The 23,595-nt window shown below is 51.9% G+C and overlaps 1 protein-coding gene across 1 annotated transcript in view; it reads left to right on the forward strand.

The window, feature by feature from the left end:
* Angpt4 (angiopoietin 4) overlaps positions 1-23,595 on the forward strand; it is a 42,990-nt gene that overhangs the window by 18,369 nt on the left and 1,026 nt on the right. The window contains exons 2-8 of the mRNA XM_076849457.1: positions 7,645-7,791; positions 8,868-8,989; positions 11,822-12,069; positions 15,091-15,206; positions 17,686-17,787; positions 19,542-19,708; positions 22,906-23,036. Coding sequence (XP_076705572.1) covers positions 7,645-7,791; positions 8,868-8,989; positions 11,822-12,069; positions 15,091-15,206; positions 17,686-17,787; positions 19,542-19,708; positions 22,906-23,036 — 1,033 coding nt within the window. The remainder of the gene's footprint in view (positions 1-7,644; positions 7,792-8,867; positions 8,990-11,821; positions 12,070-15,090; positions 15,207-17,685; positions 17,788-19,541; positions 19,709-22,905; positions 23,037-23,595) is intronic.

The raw sequence follows: 23,595 nt of genomic DNA on the forward strand, positions 1-23,595 counted from the left end.
GTGTCACATGCTCCTCCCAAAGTGCTCCTGGGCTAGGAGGGGATGGGAGGGGACATGGAGGAGGAGAGGACATGGAGAGAGCAGCCAGAGCCAGGCCCCCAGCCAAGATGGCCTCCTCTTCCCAGGGAGCACCAGTGTCCCAAGGACCCTGGGAGCTGCCCCATTGGACCTCTGGGAGCCAGAGGGTGAACAAAGGAGCCAGGCACAGGGGGCAGGGACAACGGCCACTGCCGCAGTCTGGCTGGGCACAATTCACGAGCCACTTATCAAGCAGAAACAAACTTTATTTTTAGAACACACGCTGCACCACACCAGCTCTTCAGGAATTCCCTCAGAGCCCAACTGCCACCACCAGCTTCCCACAAGCCTCTCAACCCCCCACTCCTTCTGCTCTTGAGGCCGATAGGCTGGGTCATGTGGGCGGAGCCAAAAGAGTCCCCCAAGGAGCAGCTCCGTGGTCTGAAAGGGCAGGGAAACAGCCCAATGAGCGTCACTGCAGAGGAGCCAATCAGCTGGAAGTTCACTGGGGCCCCTGTGAGCCAATCAGCTGGAAGTTCACTGGGGCCCCTGTGAGCCAATCAGCTGGAAGTTTGCTGGGACCACTTCGGCTGTGGCTCTCAACATCTCCCCCTCTCTGTTTAATTAAACAACAAGAATGTGGCTTAGGGACCGTGCCTGTCTTAGGTTGTCCAATACTACATATGGTTCTTACCCGTCATCGGATGAGCTGACCTCAAGGCGTCAGCCTCCTGTCTTAGGTTGGTACCACTGGATCTTACCCGTCATTGACTACTGGTCCAGCATACAGCCACACCTGTGGATAGGCCTTTGTACCAGTGGGGGGGGAGGTTCTTTGCCTCACCTCTGTTGGCCCCAAAATTTTAGCTGAACGACCATCACAAGCAGAAGGGAGGAGGATACACCAAGCCAACTGATGGCTCCTTTTGGAAAAATTGTACCACCGATGACAACATCAGCAAAAATTCCCCGGCATTACCACAAGTTGCTGCACCAACAGATAGTTCACAATGCATACAAGTGATACATAGTCAAGGCAAGTTCTGCAAGCAGTTCAGTGATGGCTATTGCAGAAGCTGTAGATTGGTTTTATCTTTGTCTTCACTGGCACTGGGATGAAGATAGGAATTCTGGCAATAATGGCTAAAGAAAAAATTATGTAACATTCCAGCAGGCACTAAAAGAAAACAATTTTCTGAACAATTTACATTATCTTGAACAGAATTATTAAATATAATGAAAAGGAAAGGTGAAAGTAAACAAACAGATCTGTTAACCTCCTTTTTTATTCACATATTAAAACAATCCTCAACAGCTGTTTACCCAATTTAAATTAAACCACTTAAATCACGTGAATAAAAAAAAAAAATTTGGATCCATTTTTTCATGAGCGCTCATCATATATGATATATGGACATACATACATACAAACATACAACACAAAACACAAGTGTGCACACACAATATAATACATACAACACATAACATAATAGTAAAGGCCTTGTAACTTTTTACAGGTGAAATCTCCATTGCAATGTTTAAAAACTCCAGAGTCAAAAAATAGAACTGATCAGCAAAACATTAACCTAGGTCTGTATGAGCTCAAAAAACAAAATAGAACTTCATGATGTGGGAAAGGGCAATAATAAAATAGATATTGAAAAAAGCATCCTGGTTTTATTAGCCTCCAGGTATGGAAGAACCACTGTCACAGAAGGAAGGATAGCCAAACTGGAGTTCTGGATATCAGCTGTTATGGGATTTGAGCCAAATCATCTTCTTTTTTGGTCTGTAGAAATCACTTTAGTTAATCTCTCTGGAATCCAAATCGGCTGCTGTTCTCCCTGTGGAAACACACAAACAGACCCCTGACTCCAGACAATCACTGGGTCAGGACCTTAGTTAATCTCTCTGGAATCCAAATTGGCTGCTGTTCTCCCTGAGGAAACACACAAACAGAATTCCAACTCCAGACAATCACTGGTTCAGGACCTTTCCATTGTCCTGTTAGAATATCCTTCCAAAGTACCTTGGGCTTATGTACATTTTTTGGACACATATGTCTTTCCACAGCACTAAGTCCTGATGAATCCAAATTTAAAAAGTTTAGAGTAAAAAGTGTTATTTTAAGTTTATCTTTGGGGAATATATACCCCTTCCCAATTCCCTCTTTTTGCTTTAATAAGTACATTTTAATAGTTTGATGAGCTCTTTCAACTATGCCTTGTCCCTGTGGATTGTATGGGATTCCTGTTATATGAATAATGCCAAATGATGAGCAAAATTGTTTAAAAGAGGTAGAAGTATAACCAGGGGCATTATCTGTTTTTAACTGTTTTGGAACGTCCACAGTGGCAAAATTTTGTAAGCAATGAGCTATAACATCTTTAGTTTTTTCTCCAGCATGAAGGGAGCCCACCAAAAATCTGGAAGAAGTATCAACTGTAACATACAAATGTTTTAATTTTCCAAATTCTGGCAAGTGTGTGACGTCCATCTGCCAAATATGGTTAGGTATCAGTCCTCTAGGATTGACTCCAAGATTAACTTGTGGTAAAAAGGTCACACAATTTTGACATTGTTTTATTATTTGTCTAGCTTGTTCCTTAGTTATTTTAAAATGCTTTTGTAAAGTATTAGCATTGACATGGAACCTTTTATGAAAATTTGTAGCTTCTTCTAGTGTAGAGAAAATATGTATGTCATGTGTAGTTTTATCTGCTAAATCATTGCCCAAACTAAGGGCTCCAGGCAATCCTGTATGTGCTCTGATATGTCCTATAAAGAATGGATCGTTTCTGTCCCAGACTTTAGACTTTGTATAGTGGAAAACAAAGAGAAAACAGTAGAGGAAGGGGAAATCCTACCAGCATCTTCAAGGGATACTAGAGCATTAACTATATACTGACTATCAGAAACTAAATTAAATACAGAATTTTTAAACATCACAAAAGTTTGTAATACTGCATTAAGCTCTACCTTTTGAGCTGATTGTTTGGGTACTAAAAATGTAAAAGTTTGATCAGGGGTAACTACTGCTGCTGTACCATTATTTGACCCATCAGTGAATATATTTGGAGCATTCATGATAGGTGTTTTTCTTGTCATTTTTGGAAAAATTACAGGATGTGATGACCAAAAAGACAACAAAGGATTAGATGGTAAGTGGTTATCAAATGAAACATTAGATTTGCACATGATTATTGCCCAAGTATTTAACTCATTAGCTAACTCATCAATTTGATCCATAGTATATGGAGTAATAATTTTATTGGGAGAAATTCCAAATACTCCCTTTGCTGCTTTTATTCCTTTGAGTATTAATTGTCCTACAGCCTCAGGATACCTAATAAGAATAGTGTTAGGAGAATAAGAAAAATGTATCCATAATAATGGACCTTCTTGCCAAAATACTCCTGTAGGAATATTTTTTGTTGGTAGTACAATAAATAATAAAGGCAAACTTATATCAATTCTATCCAAATGCATATTTTCCATATATGTTTCAATAATTCACCCCGTTAACATTCGGGGTGAACTTGGATCTGATGGACCTTTTAGGATATCAAATAAAGGTCCCAACTCTCCTGTGGGTATGCCTAGATAAGGCCTTATCCAATTTATGTGTCCTAATAACTTTTGAAAGTCGTTAAGTGACTTGAGTTGATCTACTCGTATTTGAATTTTTGGTGGATGGACCATGGTTGAGGATAATAGAACTCCTAAATAATTAATTAGAAAATTTAATTGTACTTTATCTATTGCTATCTCTAGATTATAATTTTTAATAAGTTTGTAAGTGTGGCATAACATTCTAGCAAAGCTTTTTTATCTTTGTGTGCTAATAATACATCATCCATATAGTGAAATATTTGTAGTTCAGGATTTTGATTTCTAAGTGGCTGGATTGCTTTGTTAACATAAATTTGACACATAGTTGGGCTGTTAGCCATCCCTTGGGGGAGTACTTTCCATTCATATCTCTGATCAGGACCTTCATGATTTAGTGCAGGGATAGTAAATGCAAAACATGGACTATCCTCAGGATGAATTGGAATTGAAAAAAAAACAATCTTTAATATCTATAACTAAAACATACCAGGTTTTTGGCAAAGCAGACAATTGGGGAATCCCCTATTAAGCAGGTCCCATAATAACCATCTCATTATTAATGGTTCTTAAGTCTTGCAATAATCTCCATTTACCAGATTTCTTTTTGATGACAAAAATGGGAGTATTATGGGGAGATACAGAAGGTTGTATATGCCCCTCTGCTAATTGTTGTTTGACCAGGTCATGAGCTGCTTGTATCTTTTCTTTAGTCAGGGGCCACTGAGGAACCCACACTGGTCTTTCTGATTTCCAAGTAATTTTTATTGTCTCAGTGACCCCTCCTGAAAACCCAATCCATGTCTGTCTGTTCCTTGATCTATTTGAATTGGTGCTGCTATACCTTGTTTTTGTTCTCCTTTTTTCTTTCCTAAAATCTTGTCTAGCCATTATAGTGACGCATTTGAATTGATGTTATTTGTTAATGTTAGTCCTAACTGATCTAGGACATCTCATCCCCATAAATTTACGGGAAGATGATCCAATACATATGGCTGTATAGTTCCCTTACATCCTCCAAAATCCTTCCAATCTAATACCATCGCACTTCTATGGGGATTAGTCACCACTCCTAGGCCTCGAAGCGTTTGAGTGGCTTGTTGTAATGGCCAATGTTTTGGCCATTCTTGAGGAGAGATGATGCTAAGGTCTGCACCTGTATCCAGTAGCCCATTAAATTCATGTCCTTGAATATTTAGTTTTAGCATGGGGCGAGAATCTAAATTTAAAGACAGCATAGCCCAATCTACACCTGTGGAGCCTAATCCCCTGGAACCTCTTTCTACAGTATGACTGGAAAATTTATCATGTAGGCTGGGTATTATTAGTAACTGTGCTATTCTATCTCCTGGTGAAATTACTGTTATACCTCTTGGAGAACTGGCTATAATTTTTATTTCACCTTCATAATCGGGATCAATTACCCCAGGACTTAACATAAGTCCTTTTAGAGTAGAAGAGCTGCATCCCAATAATAAGCCTACTGTTCCTTGGGGAAGAGGTCCTTTTACTCCTGTGGGAATGATTTGAACTCCCATCTCTGGAGTTAGTACTGCTCTGTGGAGGCACAGATGTCCAATCCTGCACTTCCTCTGGTTTGTCTAGTGAGGGATCTAATGGATAATGTGTCCTGGGCACTACCCTGATGGTGTTGCTGGGTTCCTCCAGTGCCCTGTATATTTTTGGTCGTGGGCCCCAGAGCATTGGGCCCCCCTGTCCATTTTTTGGCAATGGAGCCGGATGACTTTCTCCATGATATCGTGGGTAAACACCTGGTCCTTGTCTGTTTTTTGATAAGGGAGTACCTTCTTTGAGGTCCTGTCTCAAGATCTGATCTATCAACTACGGGGGTTGGGGGCCTCCCAGCATATGGAGGTGGAGCTGTTGGTTGGACACTTACGCCCTCTGGTGATAGAAAGGTGTTCGTAACAGCCTCCTGTTGTAATGTCTTCCCTGATGGCTTTTCCTCCTTTAAATTTTCTTCCTCTGTCTGACTAGCTTGAGAGACCTTTTACTTGATCTAACATGTCTTCTACCATAGTCTGAACTGAAGGCTTTGGACTAGGCAAACAAAATCGTATCATCAACCACAATGGCAATGTGCCAACTGGCAGAGTCCCTGGGTTTTTCTTTTCCCTCTCCCTTAAATCTTCACCATGATGGTCCCATTGTGATATATTCAACAACTCCTCCTTAAAAAGCCATGGGCTACATTTTTGTATCGTATCAGCGTATGCCCTGACTGCTCTTGGTTTTACTGGGATGCCTCCTTCCTCTAACAATTTACTTAACACTCTTTCGGTTTGTTTTTTTACTAATTTCTGATCCCACATTTCTACTATAAAGATAACACAACCCAACAAGATAACACAAAACAAAACCAAAACAGAATGAAACAAAAATGGAACAAAAATTCATTATATCAGCCTTTCTATCCTCCTGACATGTGCATCCGTCCTTTCTCCCTATCTGTTCCTCAGATGTGAGTGGTCTCACCCATCTCCAGGGACAGGCAACTTAAAACAAAAGCGAAACAAAACAAAAGAAGAATCTTAAAATGGCTCTCCATCCTCTCGCCCTGCCCTCAGGGGCGAGCAGTTTACCTTATCACTTACCCTCAGTCGTTCCCCGTGTGGCCCACCAAATGCCGCAGTCTGGCTGGGCACAATTCATGAGCCACTTGTCAAGCAGAAAGGAACTTTATTTTTAGAACACACACACACACACACCGCACCACACAGCTCCTCAGGAAAACCTTCAGAGCCCAAGTGCCACCACTGGCTTCTGGGAAGCCTCTGGACCCTCACTCCTCACGCTCTTGAGGCCGATTGGCTGGGTCGTGTGGGTGGACCCAAAAGAGTCCCCCAATGAGCAGCTCCGTGGTCTGAAAGGGCAGGGAAACAGCCCAATGAGCATCACCGCAGAGGAGCCAATCAGCTGGAAGTTTGCTGGGGCCACTTCCACTGTGGCTCTAAACAGGCCAGAGGCCAGCATGTGTGCAGCATGCGGAGGACAGACCGGCGCTCTGCCCGCAGCTTGGAGCCCCAGAACACACTGTCCACCTTTCCGACCTGGTCCTGGTCTCCCGCCAGGCCGCTCCTCTGCCCCTCGGGAAATTGCAGTCAGTTCTGTCAAAGAAGTGAAGCTGGCAAGGGCATCGCGGGGCCCTCGGAGACCGCGGTCAGCCCTGTTTGGCAGACCGGAGGCCAGAGGTGGAGGCACAGCTGGCGAATGGAGTTGTGAGACTGTGCAAGGGCAGGATGTGCGCCCACCCCTGCTGGCCGGCCCTCCCCTGGGAAGCTGGGGAAAGGGCAAGAGATGGGCGCTGCCCTCTGACCCTCGCGGCTCCCCCTGTCCATCATTGAGCATAGATGTGCTGCGGACCCACTGTGCAGCGAGCATCGTGCCAGACACGGAGATAAAGTGGCGAGCAAGGCCAGATCCCTTGATTCATGAAGCTGACATTGGGCAGATGAGAGTATAGAGTCAGGGGAGATGAGTGTACGAAGAGACCTGAAATGATGTGGGGGAGTGAGCCACATGGACAGGGACAGGATTGGGGGAGGTTCTAGAAGGAACACAGAGGGAACTGGGTGTGCAGAGGCCCTGAGGTTGGCATATGCTTGCTGCCTTGGAGGGATGTCACAGAGGCCATGCATCTGGAGCAAAGGGAGGGAGGGAGGGGGAAAGGGAGACAGGGGACCAGACTGGTTACGGAGGAAAAATGCCGTCTTGATGGGGACGTTGGTCTTTCCTCTATCAAGATAGGAACCCTGAGATGGTACTGAGCGCAGGAAGGGCATGGCTTGACTTGGGCTGAACGGGATCCCTCTGGCTGCCCGGCAGAGGATGGACACGTATGTGATGAGACTACAGGTGCAGGGGCCAGGAGGAAACTCCGGGGACGTCTGGGTGACCTGGCACAAGCTGAGCCCGTCATGGAGACTTGTGGGAGGGACAGGAGACAGGACGCTCCCCCAGTCCTCCCCATGACCCCTGTCCATGGTCTCCCCGCAGCTAGAGAGGTACATCCAGATGAATCTGAGGTCAAAGCTGGCACGGGCCCAGCAGCACATGGTCCAGAACCAAACGGCCGCCATGTTAGAGCTGGGCTCCGACCTCCTGAACGAGACGGCGGCCCGCACCTCCAACGTGGAAGCCAAGGTAACCGACAAGCCCGGGCCATCTTGTCTTGACCTCTGTCTCTGGGTGAGGTCAGGTCTCTCCTGGGCCGCTAGCCCCTGTTATCTTCTCCCCAGTAAACCCTGTCCTAAAATTGTCACCCTCCAGGCCCAAAGGGGTGGGCAGACCCTGGGCAGAGCCAGGTCTGCACTGGGCCCTGGGGAGGGGTGGTGCAGCACACCCCTGTCCTGGGGGCTCACACAGGTGAGGAAGAATCCCTGAGAGCTCGGTGACGAGGACCCTCTGAGTGGCACAGCAGCAGAGAGGGATGGAGAGAGAGAGAGAGAGACAAGGGGTTGTTGGAATGAGCAGCAGATGGGCACGTGTTGGCTGAGTCCCCACTGAACATCAGGCACCACTCAAGATGCCTGACCCCAGTTTACAGCAATGAGCAGAACAGGCGAGCTTACTCACTGGGGAGAGCGTGCCAGACAGGGAGAACAGCATGTGCAAAGGCCCCGGGGTGGGACTGTGCTGGCAGCTCAGGAACATCCAGGAGCCCAGTGTGGTGGAGTGACTGGGGGAGAGAGGCAGAGGAGGAGCAGAGACATGTCAGAGGAAGACAAGTCATGTGGCCTGAGGCCTGGCTGGCCGGGCAAGGACCTGGCTTCTCTGCTTCCCAAGATGCAAGTTACAGAAGGCTTTGGAGTAGAGGCTATATTGTGAAAGCCTGCATCAGGCTGCTCAGTAGGAAATAGATAGAAGGGGACAAAGGTGGGACCGGGGAACCTTTTAAGGAGGCTAGTATAGGACATTGGACAAGAGACAACAGAGACGGAGGCCATAGCAGTTGGTGGAGGGGCACCGTGGGGCTGTCAGCACTTGCTGGAGGACTGGCTGCAGGGGTCAAGGATACCTCTTCTGGGGCCTGAACAGCCAGAGGACAGTCCGTAGGGCCATGAGTGAGTGAGGTCACACGGCCGCAGGTGTGAGTGACCTGTGGGTGTTAGTGGGTCCGCAAGTTTCCCGAGTGGCAGGCCCACGGCCTGCAGGTGGGGGCTGGGCAGGGCTCCCTCCGGCTCACCCAGCCCCGTCCCGCCCGCTCCTCTCTGGGTTAGGTCCTGAACGAGACGTCGCGCATGGAGGTCCAGATGATGGAGACCTCGCTGTCCACCGACGAGCTGGAGAAGCAGCTACTGCAGCACAGCAATGAGCTGCACCGGCTGCAGGGCCGCAGCAGGTGGGCACTGGACGGGCGGGGTGGGCTCTCGAGCTGGGACCAGGGGTGGGCGCAGAGCCAGGCTGGGTCAGGACCCACACCAAGGAGGGAGCCCAGGCCAATTGGGAGGGAGGGAGGGCAGGGGCTGGGTCCTAGACAGGGCAGAGGCCCAGGGCTGGGTCCAGGCGGCCCCGGCCAGGCTCCCCTGTATTGTGTGGGCAGAGAAGAGGCGTGTGCAGGGTTTGGTCGCCTTGATACTTTTCCTCCTTTCTTCCCTTCAATCTTTCATTGTCTTTCATTCTTCCCTTTCCCTGTTTTTACTTTATAAATTTTAACTGCTTTATTGAGATGAAATCTACGTACTCTACCACCCACCTGGTAATTTTTAATTAGCTTTACCTATTGGTTTTGTTGTTGTTGTTTGTTTTGGTTCTGGAACTTGGACCCAGGGATGCTTTACCGCTGAGCTGCAGCTCCAGCCCTTTCTAGTTTTTATTTTGAGACCAGCTCTTGCTAAATTGTGGAGGCTGGCTTGGAACTTGCCATCCTCCAGCCTCAGCCTCCCAGATGGCTGGGATTAGAGATGTGCACCCCCCCCCCCAGCTCTGGCTTCACTTATTTGTAAATAAATACACCTAATTCCATCCATCCGATCTCCTTCCCTGAAGAGACCAGTGAGCAATTTCTTGTCTGCAATAACAGAGTTCTTGCATTATATGCAAATATGCTTCAAGGGAACACCCTTTAAATTACAAAGGTAAAAATAGACACAGGTTATAGATAAAGCAGAGGGATCTGACTTCTGAGGCCTGATTTTTATCTTGGTTTCGAGTTAAGTGGAGGAACAACTGCCAAGGTCAGAGTTCTCAGGAGGGACAATCTACTCACTGAGCAAGGCACCGACCTCTCCCCGGGGCCAGATGTTGCCGAGTGCTGGCTGGGGCCCCTCACATCACAAGATCATCCACCCCCTCTGATCTGGGTACAGTTAATGGCGGTTCTTATTGCTATTCCCCCACCCCAAGGTCTAGGTGGCAAGAACCGGGACATTTTCAGTTACTCTGGTGCCTGAGAATCAGTGCAGACAGAATGTTATCGACGAGCCTTGATCCACAAAGACAGCGAGAATCCTAGAGCTTCAGCACCCAAATGCTCACTTCCTACAGCATAATTTGGGGCCTGAGGGAATTCCTTCTGCCCTGGCTGACTTATTTCTGTCTGTAGAATGGGTCAGGACAACTGGATATAGAGTCAAATGTCCCCTCCCTCAGCCACAAACCCACTAAAGCCAGTGTCCACCCACCCATCCCTCGCTTCTTATAAGTCCTCCCCTGCTTTTGGTCAGCAAGTTTTTTTTTGTTTTGTTTTGTTTTGTTTTTGTACCAAGGATTGAACTCAGGGGCACTTGACCACTGAGCCATATCCCAGCCCTATTTTGTATTTTATTTAGAAACACGGTCTCACTGAGTTGCTTAGCACCTTGCTTTTGCTGAGGCTGGCTTTGAACTCACGATCCTCCTGCCTCAGCCCCCAGAGCCGCAGGGAGTAACAACAAGTACTATTTGAGCCCTCCTTGTGCAGGCATGTGGGACCCTGCGGATTCATAAATGAAGGAGTCTCTGTCCTGGTGGAGGCTATTCCGGGGCTTCTTATGAATATGCAAATGACACAAGCCTCTCCCCCACCCCTTTTTAAGCCCCACTAAAGCACACTCCACATCCCACCCTATTTTTTCCCAGTTCCTTGGAAATGGCTCTACAACTGCATGACATGTTTGCTGGTTCTTTTCTCCAACTTCCCAATGTTCCAAAGTATTTATTTTCCCCTGTCCCCAATTAATGGACACTGAGGTTGTTTCTGTTTCCAGTCTGCTGATCCAACTGGTGATAGGGTGACTAACACTTCCATATCTCATTTCACTCAGATGGGAGTAAATCTGGAGGATGAAATGCCAAAAGGGGAAGAGCTGAGTTGAAAGATTTCTTTAAAAAAAAAAAAAAAATGCCTCTTTGTTTTTTAACCCATAACTTTGTGCTTGTTCTAATAACAGAGACCTGTATAACATAAAAGTGAAGGGCTGGGTTTGTGGCTGAGTGGTGTAGTCCTTTCCTAGCATGCAAGAGGTCTGAGGTTTGATCCCCAGCACCACTCAAAGAATAATAATAAAAATAAAAATGAAAGTCAGCCCTGCCCACCCTGCAGAAGTCGGCAGGGTGGGGACGTTCTTTCGCATTCTCTCCAAACTCGGGTACCCGCCAGGGTCTTTCCACTCTTCCCCCATATGTTCATCCGTATCTCTCTACACTTCCATGAATACCTTTGTTCTTTCTTATATCATCCAACACGTGGTTAGAACTAGAGGTGGTTAGAACTAGAGGCATTGGCTGGGCGCAGTGATACACACACCTGTAATCCCCGAGACTCAGGAGGCTGAGGCAGGAGGATCGCGATTTCAAAGCCAGCCTCCGCAATTTAGCGAGGCCCTAAGCCACTTCTTTTCTCTTTTACTAGCAATCTCCCAAGGCATCCTGGCCCATGCTCCCTGGAGGCTATCTCCTGAGACTGGACTGTGGAGTCAGAGGACGAGCATATTTGGGATTTAATAATGACTGTCTGATTGCTGCTGTGCCCCCCCACCTCCGATCTCTTTCCTTTTCTGGATCCCAAACCATACTACTCCGGGGCCGGGTCTCTCCTTCCTCCCTTCCTCGGTCTGGGCTACGTGGGCACGTGGGCACGGACTGCGGGGCAGTGTAACCCAGAACGGGACGCTCCTTCTCTGAGCCTCCCCTCACGCCTTCTGTGCGTGCTCTGCACAGAAGACAGGCTCACCCCGCGCGCCCCGCTCCGCAGCGCGCTGGAGACGAGGTTGCAGGCCCTGGAGACGCAGCAGCAGGAGGACCTGGCCAGCTTCCGCGAGGAGAAGGAGCAGCTGCGGCGCCTGCTGGGCAGCCACGGCAGCGCCCTGGCCGTCCTGGAGCGCAGCCTGCGCCTGGCCAGCAGCAACTCGAGCCTCCTGCAGATGCAGCAGCGCCAGCTGCTGGAGTCGGTGCAGCGCCTGGTGCACGTGATGGCGCAGGGCCCGGGCGGGAGCGCGGCAGGCGAGCGCGCCGGTGAGTGGGCGGGGCGGGGGGGGGGGAGAGGAGCGCGGGAGGAGGCCCACCCGCCCCGACTGTAAAATAGAAAGAACAACAGCGGTGATAGTAACAGCAACAGCAATCCTAAAAGAAGCCGGGGAAACTGCCGACTTCACCGTGACCCTGGTTAGGCCCCGCCCCCACTCTCGGCCTCAGTTTCCCCATCTGTTTATGGAGTGTGACCGTAACCAGGGCGTCATGGCCCAGACTGCAAGTTTGGGTTCCAGGATTCACTCTCCACCCCTCTTGCCTGGGCCTGCCCTGCCCTGGGCCTCAGTCTCCCTACAGAGGGGAACGGGAGGTCGAGCACTTCTTTCCCACTAAGGCCCCTGCCTCTGGCCAACAAGATGAGGGGGCAGCCCTGGCCTCTTTGAGAAGCGACAGCAATGCCTGGGGCTGCTCCTTAGCAGTTGGGGTGGCCAAGGCCTTCCTGTCTCTGGCTTCCTGCAGGCGAGCAACCAACTGTTTGTTGAGCACCTACTGTGTGCCAAGCCCAGTGCTGGGGATACAGAGGGCACAGCCCAGTCATGGCCTCCATCTCTTGCAAAAAGTCCCGGCCCCCTCTGTGTGTCTGAGAAGGAGAAGGAAGCGCATCTTCATGGTGGCTGCTAGGACCCAGGGAGTGCGCCGGCAGAGTTCCTGACCTTGCCCACCTCAGAAGGCCTAAGGGGCGGTGCCCAGGAGAAGGAGCTTTAACCCAGGCCAGCCAGGAGCACAGGGCAGTTGGGACGGGGTGGGGCTCCTTTTAGAAAACCCGGACTGGAACCAGAGGGGAGAATGAGCGAGAAAGACAAAGAAGGGGCTCCCTCTGCGGCCTGCCTGGGGGGACGGGCAGCTGTGAGGCAGGACTCAAGCGAGGAGGACGGGATTGCAGGTGCCACAGCGGACGGGGATTTGGGGACAGAGGATCCCGCTCTGGCTCCATCCTAGGTCAGCAGTTCTAAGAAAGCCACGGGCAGGAAGAGTGAACTCTCCCAGGCCATAAGATGTGGAGTGACCAGAACCCACACCGGCCTGGGCCAGCTGCCAGCCAGGCTGCCTCGGGGAGTCCCATGTATGCCTTGCTTGTCGCTCAGTCCAAGGCGCAGGGCCGGGCTGGACCTCTCCCTGCGGCTCACTGCTCGCCCAGTGTCCGGCCTAGGGGGAGGGTGTGCTGGGCACCCTTTGCCAAATACCCTGTCCTCTTGCTCCCCCGTCACCAGCAAAGGACACTCGGGAGCTGCTCTTGCCGTCTGCCTAGATGGAAAAATCTGATAAAGAGGAAGGGTCACCAGGTAGAGCACAGGAGTAGGTGGAGGCGGGCACAGGAGCCAGGCACCCTGAAGCCCAGCAGGAAGGGGGCACCACTCTGCAGCTTTGTCCAGGGGGCAGAGGCTGGGGAAGGAGGGGAGAGTGGTTTACTGGTGTCTAGGGCATCTGGGGATCTGGTTTGGCAGGTTAGAGGGACAGGGACGCAGGAGGGAAAGACCTGGGCTGGGCTGGTGTAAATTCCCCAGAGCCGTCTACCCACCTGTCAGGGCTCAGAGGTGGAGGCTGCTCACAGGTGGGCAGTGGAGACCCCTGCCCAGGAAATGTTATGCACTGGCTGGGGTGGATTTGGAGACCTAGTCACCTTGATTGTGATATGGGAACAACAGCATCCTTCAGACAGGTGCCCCAGAGCCAAGATTTGGGAAGATTTGTTCATGTGTGAAGCCAGACAGGAAGTCCCAGCCCCTGGTAGCCTTCTGGTTCTCCTTGGTGTTGAACACCTATCCTTCTGGTACTTCAGTCCCATCCTTAGGTGCCTGCCTCCACAGAGAGATCCGGTTCTGGTAGAATCACAGCCCAAACCTCTAATTGGGTCCTACTAACTGAACCAGAGAGAGGATTTTAAATCTCTGCATTTTAGCCAGGCATGGCGGTGCAGGCCTGTGATCCCAGCTACCGGGGGTGCTGAGGCAGGAGGATGGCAACCAGGTTGGAGGCCAGCCTTGGTGACTTAGTAAGACCCCGTCTCAAGTTTTGGGATGTGGCCCAGTGGTAGAGCACTTGCACAGCATGCACGAGGCCCTGGGTTTGACCCCTAATACCATGAAAAGAAAGAAGAATTTTTTAAAGGCATAAGTCTCTGTATTTTATTCATAGTTTATTTTTCAGGCCAGACTTGGAGGCCCAAGGACTCTGGTGGTTTCTGTCATTAAATTAATGCTCTGTTGACCCCAGAAGAACAGTCCAGAGGGAGGAGGTCCTTGATGGCCAGTGGTCAGCTCCAGAGAAGACTGAATGTGGGGCCGCAGAGAGACCAGCTGAAAGGGAGGGCTGGGAGGGAGCCAGGGCTCCCGTTCAGTGGAGCTCCAAGAAGGGAGGCCTCTGTCCTGTCTCCCCTCCCCCATGTCCTTGGGCCAGTCACCTTCCCCTGGACCCCACCCTGCTCTGAAGGGAAGCAAACTGGGAAGTACCTCCCTAGGGTGCCAGAGAGGTGCCCATTTCCCTCTCCCAAAAAGCAGAGCAGCCTCCCCTGGAGGCTCCCCACTCAGAGGCTCAGCCTCCAGCCCTGCTCCACTCTGACCCCAGGGCTCCTCCTCAGCCCAGGGGTCGGGGCTGCTCAGCCTGGTGCTCAAGGCTGGCTGGCCCCACGGAGACTCATCTCCTTTCTGCCCTCTCCGCTCCTCCCCCTCCCGGTCCAGCCTCCCCCTCCCTCACACAGCCCAGCTCTGATCCTGGGGCCTGAGTCACTGTCCTTCCCTGGCCTTGGCCTCAGGCCCCCTGTCCTCATCCCGTGTGTCCCCCGCACACACCAGGACTGTTCCCACCTGGGGGCCTCTGCCCCGAAGGTTCCCTCTTCCTGGAACCTCCCTTCTCTGCCTGGACCCCTGTCATTGTCCCAGCTCCCATCGCCCTCTGCCCTCCGCCCACCACCCCTCAGAGCCTGCACAGAGCGGGCAGGGTGTCCCCGCCTGTCCTTGCTCACCTCCAGCTGACTTTTGCTTTGTCCCCGGGTAGCCCCCACGAGGGCCCCTGAGCAGGTGTTCCAGAACTGCGCCGAGATCCACCGCTCCGGAGCCACCGCCGACGGCGTCTACACCATCCGCGTGGCCAACGGCTCGGAGCCCAAGAAGGTGGGTGCCTTCCGGGGGCTGGGGAGCAGAGGGCGCCGAGCTGGGGCTCCCCAGGCAGACTCCAGCAGCTTCAGGCTTTTCAACCATCCGAGATGCCAGTGGAGGCGGGGGAGCCCGACCTTTGAGGGTCCCCCCAGTCAGGGGTCCGATCAGGAGGTGAAGGAAAGGTTCCCAGAGCACCTCCTGCAGGAAATGGTTGTGTTGGGAAGGGTGGTGCAGCAGGTAGAACCGGAAATGCCAGGGGAGGAGCTTAGCATCTCCAGCTCACAGGGGTCCCACTGAAGGCAGGAGCTGGGCTCCACTCCCCTGGGAAATTGGCACCTGGGCTCATTCAATGAGGGGCTCCCAGGGTGTCCTGAGCCAGGTGGGGGTCAGGAGGGAGGGCCCGGGGCAGCCCAGGAGGAGGAGGGCATGGGAGCAGGTGGCCATGTCCTGCTCCATGGTCCTTTCAGCCCCCAGAGTATGTGAGGGACAGTGGCTGGCTCAGATGTCTCCAAAACGTCTTCAGCACCTTCTCACACACCTGCTCACCAAAGAGACCAAGCCCAGGGCCCTGTGTGGGCACAGATTCCTGCTAGAATCCCATGGCATTATTTCTTTCAGGAGCTCTGTGGATTAGTACCAGGGATTGACCCAGAGGCGCGTGACCACTGAGCCACATCCCCAGTGAGACTGGGTCTCACGGACTTGCTTGGGGCTCACTAAGTTGCTGAGGCTGGCTTTGAACTTGCAATCCTCCTGCCTCAGCCTCCAAGTCACTGGGATTACAGGCATGGGCCACCGTGTCCAGTTTATTAGATTTGTTTTTTTAAATCATCTGAATAGGGCTGGGGATGTGGCTCAAGCGGTAGCGCGCTCGCCTGGCATGCGTGCGGCCCGGGTTCGATCCTCAGCACCACATACAAACGGGGATGTTGTGTCCGCCGATAACTAAAAAAAATAAATAAATAAATAATAAAATTCTCTCTCTCTCTCTCTCTCTTTAAAAAAAAAAATAAAAAAAAAAAATAAAAAATAAATCATCTGAATAGAGGCAAGTGTTACTAGTTTTCTATTTATGGTACTGGTAAGATTTCCTTTTAAAATATTTTTAACCTAAGCATTTATTTAATTTTTTTAAAAAAAGGATTCCATTTTTTAAAGTAAATATCCTGTGTGAAAGTAAGTAAATTCCACAATGTGGCATTGCAGAAGGCTGAATGACTGAGATCAGGGACGATAATAGGGAGGAGCTGGTCTGGGAGATGAGACACCAGGGCTCACACCTCAGCTTTCCTTTTTTTTTTTTTTTTTTTGGTACTAGGGATTGAACTGAGGGGCACTTGATGACTGAGCCACATCCCCAGCCCTATTTTGTATTTTATTTAGAGACAGGATCTCAACAACTTACTTAGGGCCTCACTAAAGTGCTGAGGCTGGCTTTGAACTCGAGATTCTCCTGCCTCAGCCTCCTGAGTCACTGGGATTACAAGCATGTGCCACCACACCCAGATTCAGCTTTACTCTTGACTCACTTGCGGGAAGCAACTGCTTCCCCTCTCTGAGCCTCCGAGTCCCTTCCTGTACCCACTGCTACCCCCAGAACAGGTGCCACAACTTCTCTTGGGCTGTTCCCATCTTGCAGTCTCTACTCCTGTTTCATTTTTCCCTGGAAACACCATCCACCTGTCACTCTCTGGGAGTCTCATCATCATTCAATGCTTTGTTCTGACACCACCTCCAGGGAGCCTTCCAAGATTGCTGAGTGACTCCTTCTGGAGTCACTTCTTGGGACCTCCTCCAAGAAGGAGGACCTACCTCTAATTTGTAGTTGCCCGGATGTTCAGTCAGTAGTCTGTCTGGGCTACTGTACCCTCCTCCACACTGAGCCAGCCCCGACGGCTGATTGACCTCTGATTCACTGATGACTTATCCAGTCCAGATGCGAATTCGTTGAACATGGAACAGGCACAGAACTGGCTGGAAAAGTAATCTGTCCACCGAGGTCGGCCGGAAAGGCCTAGCTGGGATAGACGGATTCTTTTGATCTTATCTGTATCGGCATCCCCAGTGCCTCGCACCAGAAGGTTCTTGGAAACCTCTGCCCGCTGCATGACGGTAGGACTTGCATCTCTGAGTCCACACCAGGGACTTCATACTGCGGCCTTAGTCCTCGTAGCAGCCCCACCACAATAACGCAGGCCCAGTCAGTCCTCTTGTCCCGAGCACGTCGCAGACTTGACCCCTCATTCTCGCTGTCACACCAGTGTGCCCAGGAGGCAGGGGACCACACAGTGAAGGTGTCAACGCCCTCCTTTCACATACAAGGAGAGAGGGATTCTGAGGCCTCCTCTACCTGACAGTCACTGTAGAAAATGATGACAGCCCTTGGGCATTGCAGCCTGGATCTGGCGGGTGCCCTTGACCGCCTGGTTCGCTCTGGACTCGGAGGGGCTTCCGGCTGCCCCCGTGGGATTCCAGCTGCTCCCCTGTCCCCCAGGTGTTCTGTGGCATGGAGTCCAACGGAGGCGGGTGGACCATCATCCAGCGCCGTGTGGATGGCAGCGAGGATTTCCAGCGGAGCTGGAAGGAGTACAAAGAGGTGACGCTGCCACCTGGGGAGGGGCTTTGCAGCCGGAGGGGCTGATGCGGGCTCGGGGTTGTGGCTGGGGACTGGTGTGCTTTTGCCCCTTCCCAGAAAAAAGAAAAAATCCGCTCTCCCAGAGCCAAACAGAACTTGCCAGTGCATATTCACTTTCTGGGACCCCATTCCCTGGAATTGAACCGGCTTTTTGAAATTTCTGACATATGTCCTAAGATCGAAAATTTAACTTTATTTTGTTTCAACTTTTAGGAAAGGTAATATGTGTGCATTGCTTAAAAAATTGTTCCAATGATACACTGGAGGAGACAAAAGAAAATCTCCCCCCCACCTGGTATATTGCTTAATCAGATGTCCTTGTCTTTTTACACATCGATGGCCACATCTTAAAGACAATTCTTTAATGTGAACTGCTGGCTCGAAGCCCACGTGCAGTGTTCAAGATGAGGAGCGATGTCTGCTAGTCTTTCTGTTTTTTGTTTTTTTTTTTAATTGAATTTTGAGTGAAGGATTTGAGGCAAACTGACTTAAAAACCCTTAAAAGTTTTCAAAGGTAAAATATTATTTGCTTGCAGTTCATTGGATAAATACCTAAAATAAATACATTGGATATAAATTTATGAATGTTTTTGCATCTATTGATATTTTTAAAAACATCTTTATAAAATGCTAAAGATGCACGGCTGGGGTTGTGGCTCAGAGCTAGAGCACTCGCCCAGCATGTGTGAGGCACCGGGTTCGAGCCTCAGCACCACATAAAAGTAAATAAACAAAAAAGGTGTTGTGTCCATCTACAACTAAACAAAAAAAATTTTTTTAATGCCAAAGATGCAGAAACACGCGCAGGAGTGCTGGATGCGAACCCTTTGCGGCACCGCTTGATTCAAGCCGGGGGCGGGGCTTAGGTGTGCCCCTGTCCTTGGTGCTGATTTATCTTTCTGCCAATGCGTTGGTTTGTTGTCACGAGCGACAGGACACTCCTTGCGCTCTCAGCTTTACATTTCTGCCTTGCAGAGTGGCTCTGTCAGTGAACAAAGTTTGTTCTGCCATCTAGGTAGCAGATGAAGTTTTGATTTTTTTTAACCGAGGTTTGATATCCATGCAGCCAAGTGCACAGGTTTAATAAGTAATTTAGTGTACACCTCGATTAATTTTCACACATGTATTCACCCATCTGACCACCATTCAGAGGTAGACAGACAACCCTGCCAGCACACAGAGACCCCCTTGTGCCCCCTCCCAGTCAATATTTCCCCAAAGGTAATCACTGTTCTATTGTCACCAATTATTTTTTTCTGCTCTTGAACTTCAAAGAAATGTGATCTCATTTTTTTTTTTTTTTTTTTGGTGGGGGGCGGTGGTCCTAGGGATTGATCCCAGGGGCACTCAACCACTGAGCCACATCCTCAGCCCTTTTTGTATGTTATTAGACTTAGGGTCTTGCCAAGTTGCTTAAGGCCTCACTAAGTTGCTGAGGCTGGCTTTGAACTCAGGAGCCTTCTGCCGCAGCCTCCTGAGCTGCTTGGATTACAGGCCTGTGCCACCGTGCCCAGCTCTCAGTTATTTCTAATGGGCTTTTACATTGACAAGTGTCTGAGTCTTCTTCCTCGGGGATATGGGGGCTGCCCCTCCTAGGCCCAGTTCACAAGGGGTCAGTGAACTTGACCCCCTGGCACAGTGGTCTTGGATAAGGGGCTGCAGAGCCTGGCCTAGCCCAGCTCCTCAGCCAGGGGTGTGTCCCTTCCTCCCTGTAGGGTTTCGGAAACCCAGCGGGAGAATACTGGCTGGGCAATGAGGCGGTCCACCAGCTCACCAGCAGGGCCACCTACTCTCTGCGCGTGGAGCTGGAGGACTGGGAAGACCAAGAGGCCTACGCCCAGTATGAGCGATTCCAGCTGGGCAGCGAGGCCCAGTTGTACAGGTAGGTGGGCTGGGGCCCGGGCCCGCAGGTGGGCTGGGGGTGCTGGGCGAGTGGCCACAGAGTCCGCACCAGGGGTCAGTCCCCGGCCATCTTCCCATTCTCACCATCTGTCCCCCATTTGAGCGCACGTCACGGGACTTGGAGGCGGTTGGTTAGCACTCAGCAGTCCTGGCCACAGGGTGGGGTGGAAAAATGTCACTGACACCATCTCAGGAGCAGGAAGGGGCCTTCCAAGGTCACTCACCCCAAGTCACTCATTTTACAAAGACTCAGCAGGAGGGGCTTGGCCAGTCTGTCCTATGCCCTGGGGTGAGGTAGAAAGGTCCCTGTGCTGGGAGGTGGGGGGCATGGCCCTTTCTGGCACTGCTGCTCGTGAACTTGGACAAGTCCAGGCCGGTTTCTCTGAGCCTCGGCTTCTTCAGTGGCTGGGATGTGAGGATGAGAGGTTTCCGCACCCCTTCCTCGAGCTTGTTCCTGGTGTGTGTGAGAAAAGGAAGGAGCATTTATTGAGCACCTACTGTGCTCCATGCACTCTATCAGATCAGCCTCGAACCCTTGGAGGTAGAGTACCTGCTTTAGTAGTATGGAAACCAAGGCACCAAGCTCAGGTCCCCTGCCCAAAATGACAAGCTACATAGAGCCTGGATAGGACTCGGGCCTCCCTGCTGCCAAACCACGCCATAGTAAGGCCCCATCATATGATAAGTGTTACGTAGAAGGTGGAGACATACAAACAACATATTCAAAGACAGAAGCATGACGTTTCCAGAGCTCCGTCTGTGCTTCTGTCCACCATTCCAGCGTGGGTGTGGGTCTGGACCCCGCCGTGCTCTCCTGTTGGAATTGGATGAGCTCCTCTGGCTTTTCATCTGGCCACGGAGCTCCCTGCCCACGGCCTCAGACTGTGAGGTTCAAGGCTACAAAGAACCCACACTTACTGACCCTCTGCAGAACCTGAATGACAGGACCATACACAGGCTGGCACTGCTCATTGGGGAAGGAATCAGGCCCAGGCCCCGCCCCCTCAAAGTGCTCCCAGTCCTGTGTGGGGTGTGGGCACGTTCACAGGCCACCTGCGCCCCTGGGGAGACAGCAGGGGCTGAAGGGGGCATGGAGGTGTCGTGCCGTCAGGGAGGACCCCAGAGAAGGTGACGCCTGCAGTGTGTGCGTACTCTCCAGAGTGGGTTAGAAGAGCACCCAGGCAGCAGGAATGTTCTGAGAAAAGGCAGAGTTGGCATGCAGCCAGGTCACACTGCCCGGAACCTGCCACGGCTGCTGGGACCTCATGGGTTCATTCAGGAAGAGCCCAGGAGACTGGGGTTGGGGATACAGGAAACCAAAGGGTGGCCTGGAAACCGCCAGAAGAGGGTGGGAGGGGGAGAATGGCAGATGGCCACCCTCCAGGGTCAAGGGGATGCTGAAGAGGAGAGGGTCCCCACGAGGAAGCCCAGAGGTAAGGGTGCTCAGGTGGCCGGTCAGCAATGGGGAGTGGGCGCCAGGGTGGCAGGGGCACTCTCTCCTGCCAGATGCAGTATGGGGTCCTCTTGAAGCCCAGCTGGGGTGCTGAGCATCTAGGGTGCATGCATAGGAAGTGACCCCCAGGAGGGCTGGGGGCACAACCAAGGCACAGCTTAGCATGGGGCAAGGCGGGAGGGACAGACACCAGAGGTGCACACAGGCCCAGACCCAAAATACAAGTGCAGGAAACACACACAACCGCCCAGGCGTCGTGGAGGGGCTCGCCCCAGCCCTGCAGGACACACACGGGCCTACAGAGCACACACACGTGCGCGCACACACACAAACACATACATACACACACGTGCATAGCTGCACAAACGCGCACACACCCCAAACACAGGCACACAGTGGGACGTGAGCCAATGGGCCTCCCAAAAGCCCTTGCAGGGAAACACACACACACACAGTCCCTGGTGGACACAGGGACAGAATCCAGAGCACACACTCGGGCCCAGGCCAGAGGCTCTGACATAAGCACCAGCAACACGCCCATGAACAGAGGCTGAAGGAACCAGATCCAGATCCAACGAGAGAGGCTCAGGGCTGCACAGATCCCTGGGCCTGGGAAACGCCTCGTGGGGATCCCCAAGAGACCTGCGTATTTAGGTTTTCTTGGGCCTGAGCCATGAGGCGGAGCCACCAGAGGTCACATGAGGGGCTCACATCCCTGAGCCCTCAGGGGAGCCCCTGATGACCACAAGGAGAAGCCAAAACCACAGGAGTGGGGGACAGCCTGTGAGTCCCCACCCAGGGACCCCCTAGTGGGAGGCCTCTTGGCTGCACCAGCCCCACCAGCCCATGGCGCCATGTTCAAGGGTGTGGTGAGGGCATCATGGAGCACAGCCATCTGGACGCTGAGCACTGAGCCAGCCACAGACCCAGGCCCCTGGTTCCTTCGGGTCCCATGGGGACCTCTCCCAGGTCCTCCCCTGGGGAGCCAGACCCTCCTTAAGCCACCCCAGCCACTTGCCACCACCCTGTAGGAACATCTCTGTTGCTCCCAGCCCAGCAACTCTCCTTCCCGTGCCAAGCCTCTGACGTTCTCCAGCCAGGCTCAGGATGTGCCAGGGCCAACAATGACAAGCACCAAGCGTGTGGAGCACACACCACATGCTGGCGCCGCCCTGCACGCTACCCACACGCGGCCCTCCACGAAGTCTGGCAAAGATGTACCAACCCGCCCACCCCTCTGGCTGCAGAGGTCGAAGTCACAGGGCTGGGGGTGCCCTGGGCACAGATCTGTGGGTGCTGGTGTGGGCAGGGAGGACTTCCTGGAAGAGGTGGCAGCACCTGGCACCAGCCCTTATTGATTCTAGACCTGGGCAGGAAACTGGCTCCCAGGACCCCCACTCCTGGTGTGTGAAAGGGTATCCTGAGGTTCAAATGAGAACAAGTTACCCAGACAAGTGCTTTGAACAGTGCCTGGCACATAGTAGGTGCTTGAGTAAACATCAGCCATTATCCTTGTTCTGATGCCCCTGGCTCCTCTCCAAGACCAGGTTCAGTGAGAGGAGGAGGTCCTGCACGCAGAAGCCACTTTGTCCCCAGAGGCAGCAGGCAGGGAGGGAGGTCAAGAGGGAGAGTGGCCAGCGATCAGAGACCCAGCCTTGGACGAAGTCCCCAGGGAGGCCCCATCTAACTCTGGCCCTTCTCCAACACCACCTCGGTGGCTCCAGGATTTCTCTGTCTGGGTACAGTGACTCCGTGGGGCGCCAGACCGGCCTGTTCCTTCAGAGCGCCAACTTCAGCACCCGCGATGCAGACAACGATAACTGTGTCTGCAAGTGCGCCCAGCTGATGTCGGGAGGTGAGCGCACCCACCCGCCTGGCTCAGCCCGCACCTCCCCAGCCGGGCACCTCCTCCAAAGCCTGGCACCACCAGCGTTCCTCAGAAGGCCTGCTGGAGGGATGCTGAAGGCGGGCACAGTGCAGGGGCAGCCCCAACCCTGGCCTCAGAACTCCCCTCCCCCAGGCAGGCAGGAGAGGACCAGGGAGGCCGGGGCAGCTCCCCACCAGCCCCCACTCGGGCAGGGCTCCTTGGCAGGGACAGAAGTCAAAGAGCGGGAACAGGATGGGCAAGAGACAGGGAGCCGGGCACAGTGGCTCACACCTGTCATCCCAGCAGCTTGGGAGGCTGAGGCAGGAGGATGGCAAGTTCAAGGCCAGCCTCAGCACCTTTGTGAGGCCCTAAGTAACTTGTTGGGAACCTGTCTCCAAATAAAATAAAATGGGCTGGGGTGCGACTCAGTGGGTAAGCACCCCTGGGTTCAATCCTTGATAGGAAGGAAAAAAAATAGGAGAGACAGAATGGGAAGGCCTTACAGAGACCTAAGTCCCAGAGACAGGGACAGAGAGGGACACCAAGA

Source organism: Callospermophilus lateralis, chromosome 3 (assembly GCF_048772815.1).
Source record: "Callospermophilus lateralis isolate mCalLat2 chromosome 3, mCalLat2.hap1, whole genome shotgun sequence".
NCBI classification, from domain to species: domain Eukaryota; kingdom Metazoa; phylum Chordata; class Mammalia; order Rodentia; family Sciuridae; genus Callospermophilus; species Callospermophilus lateralis.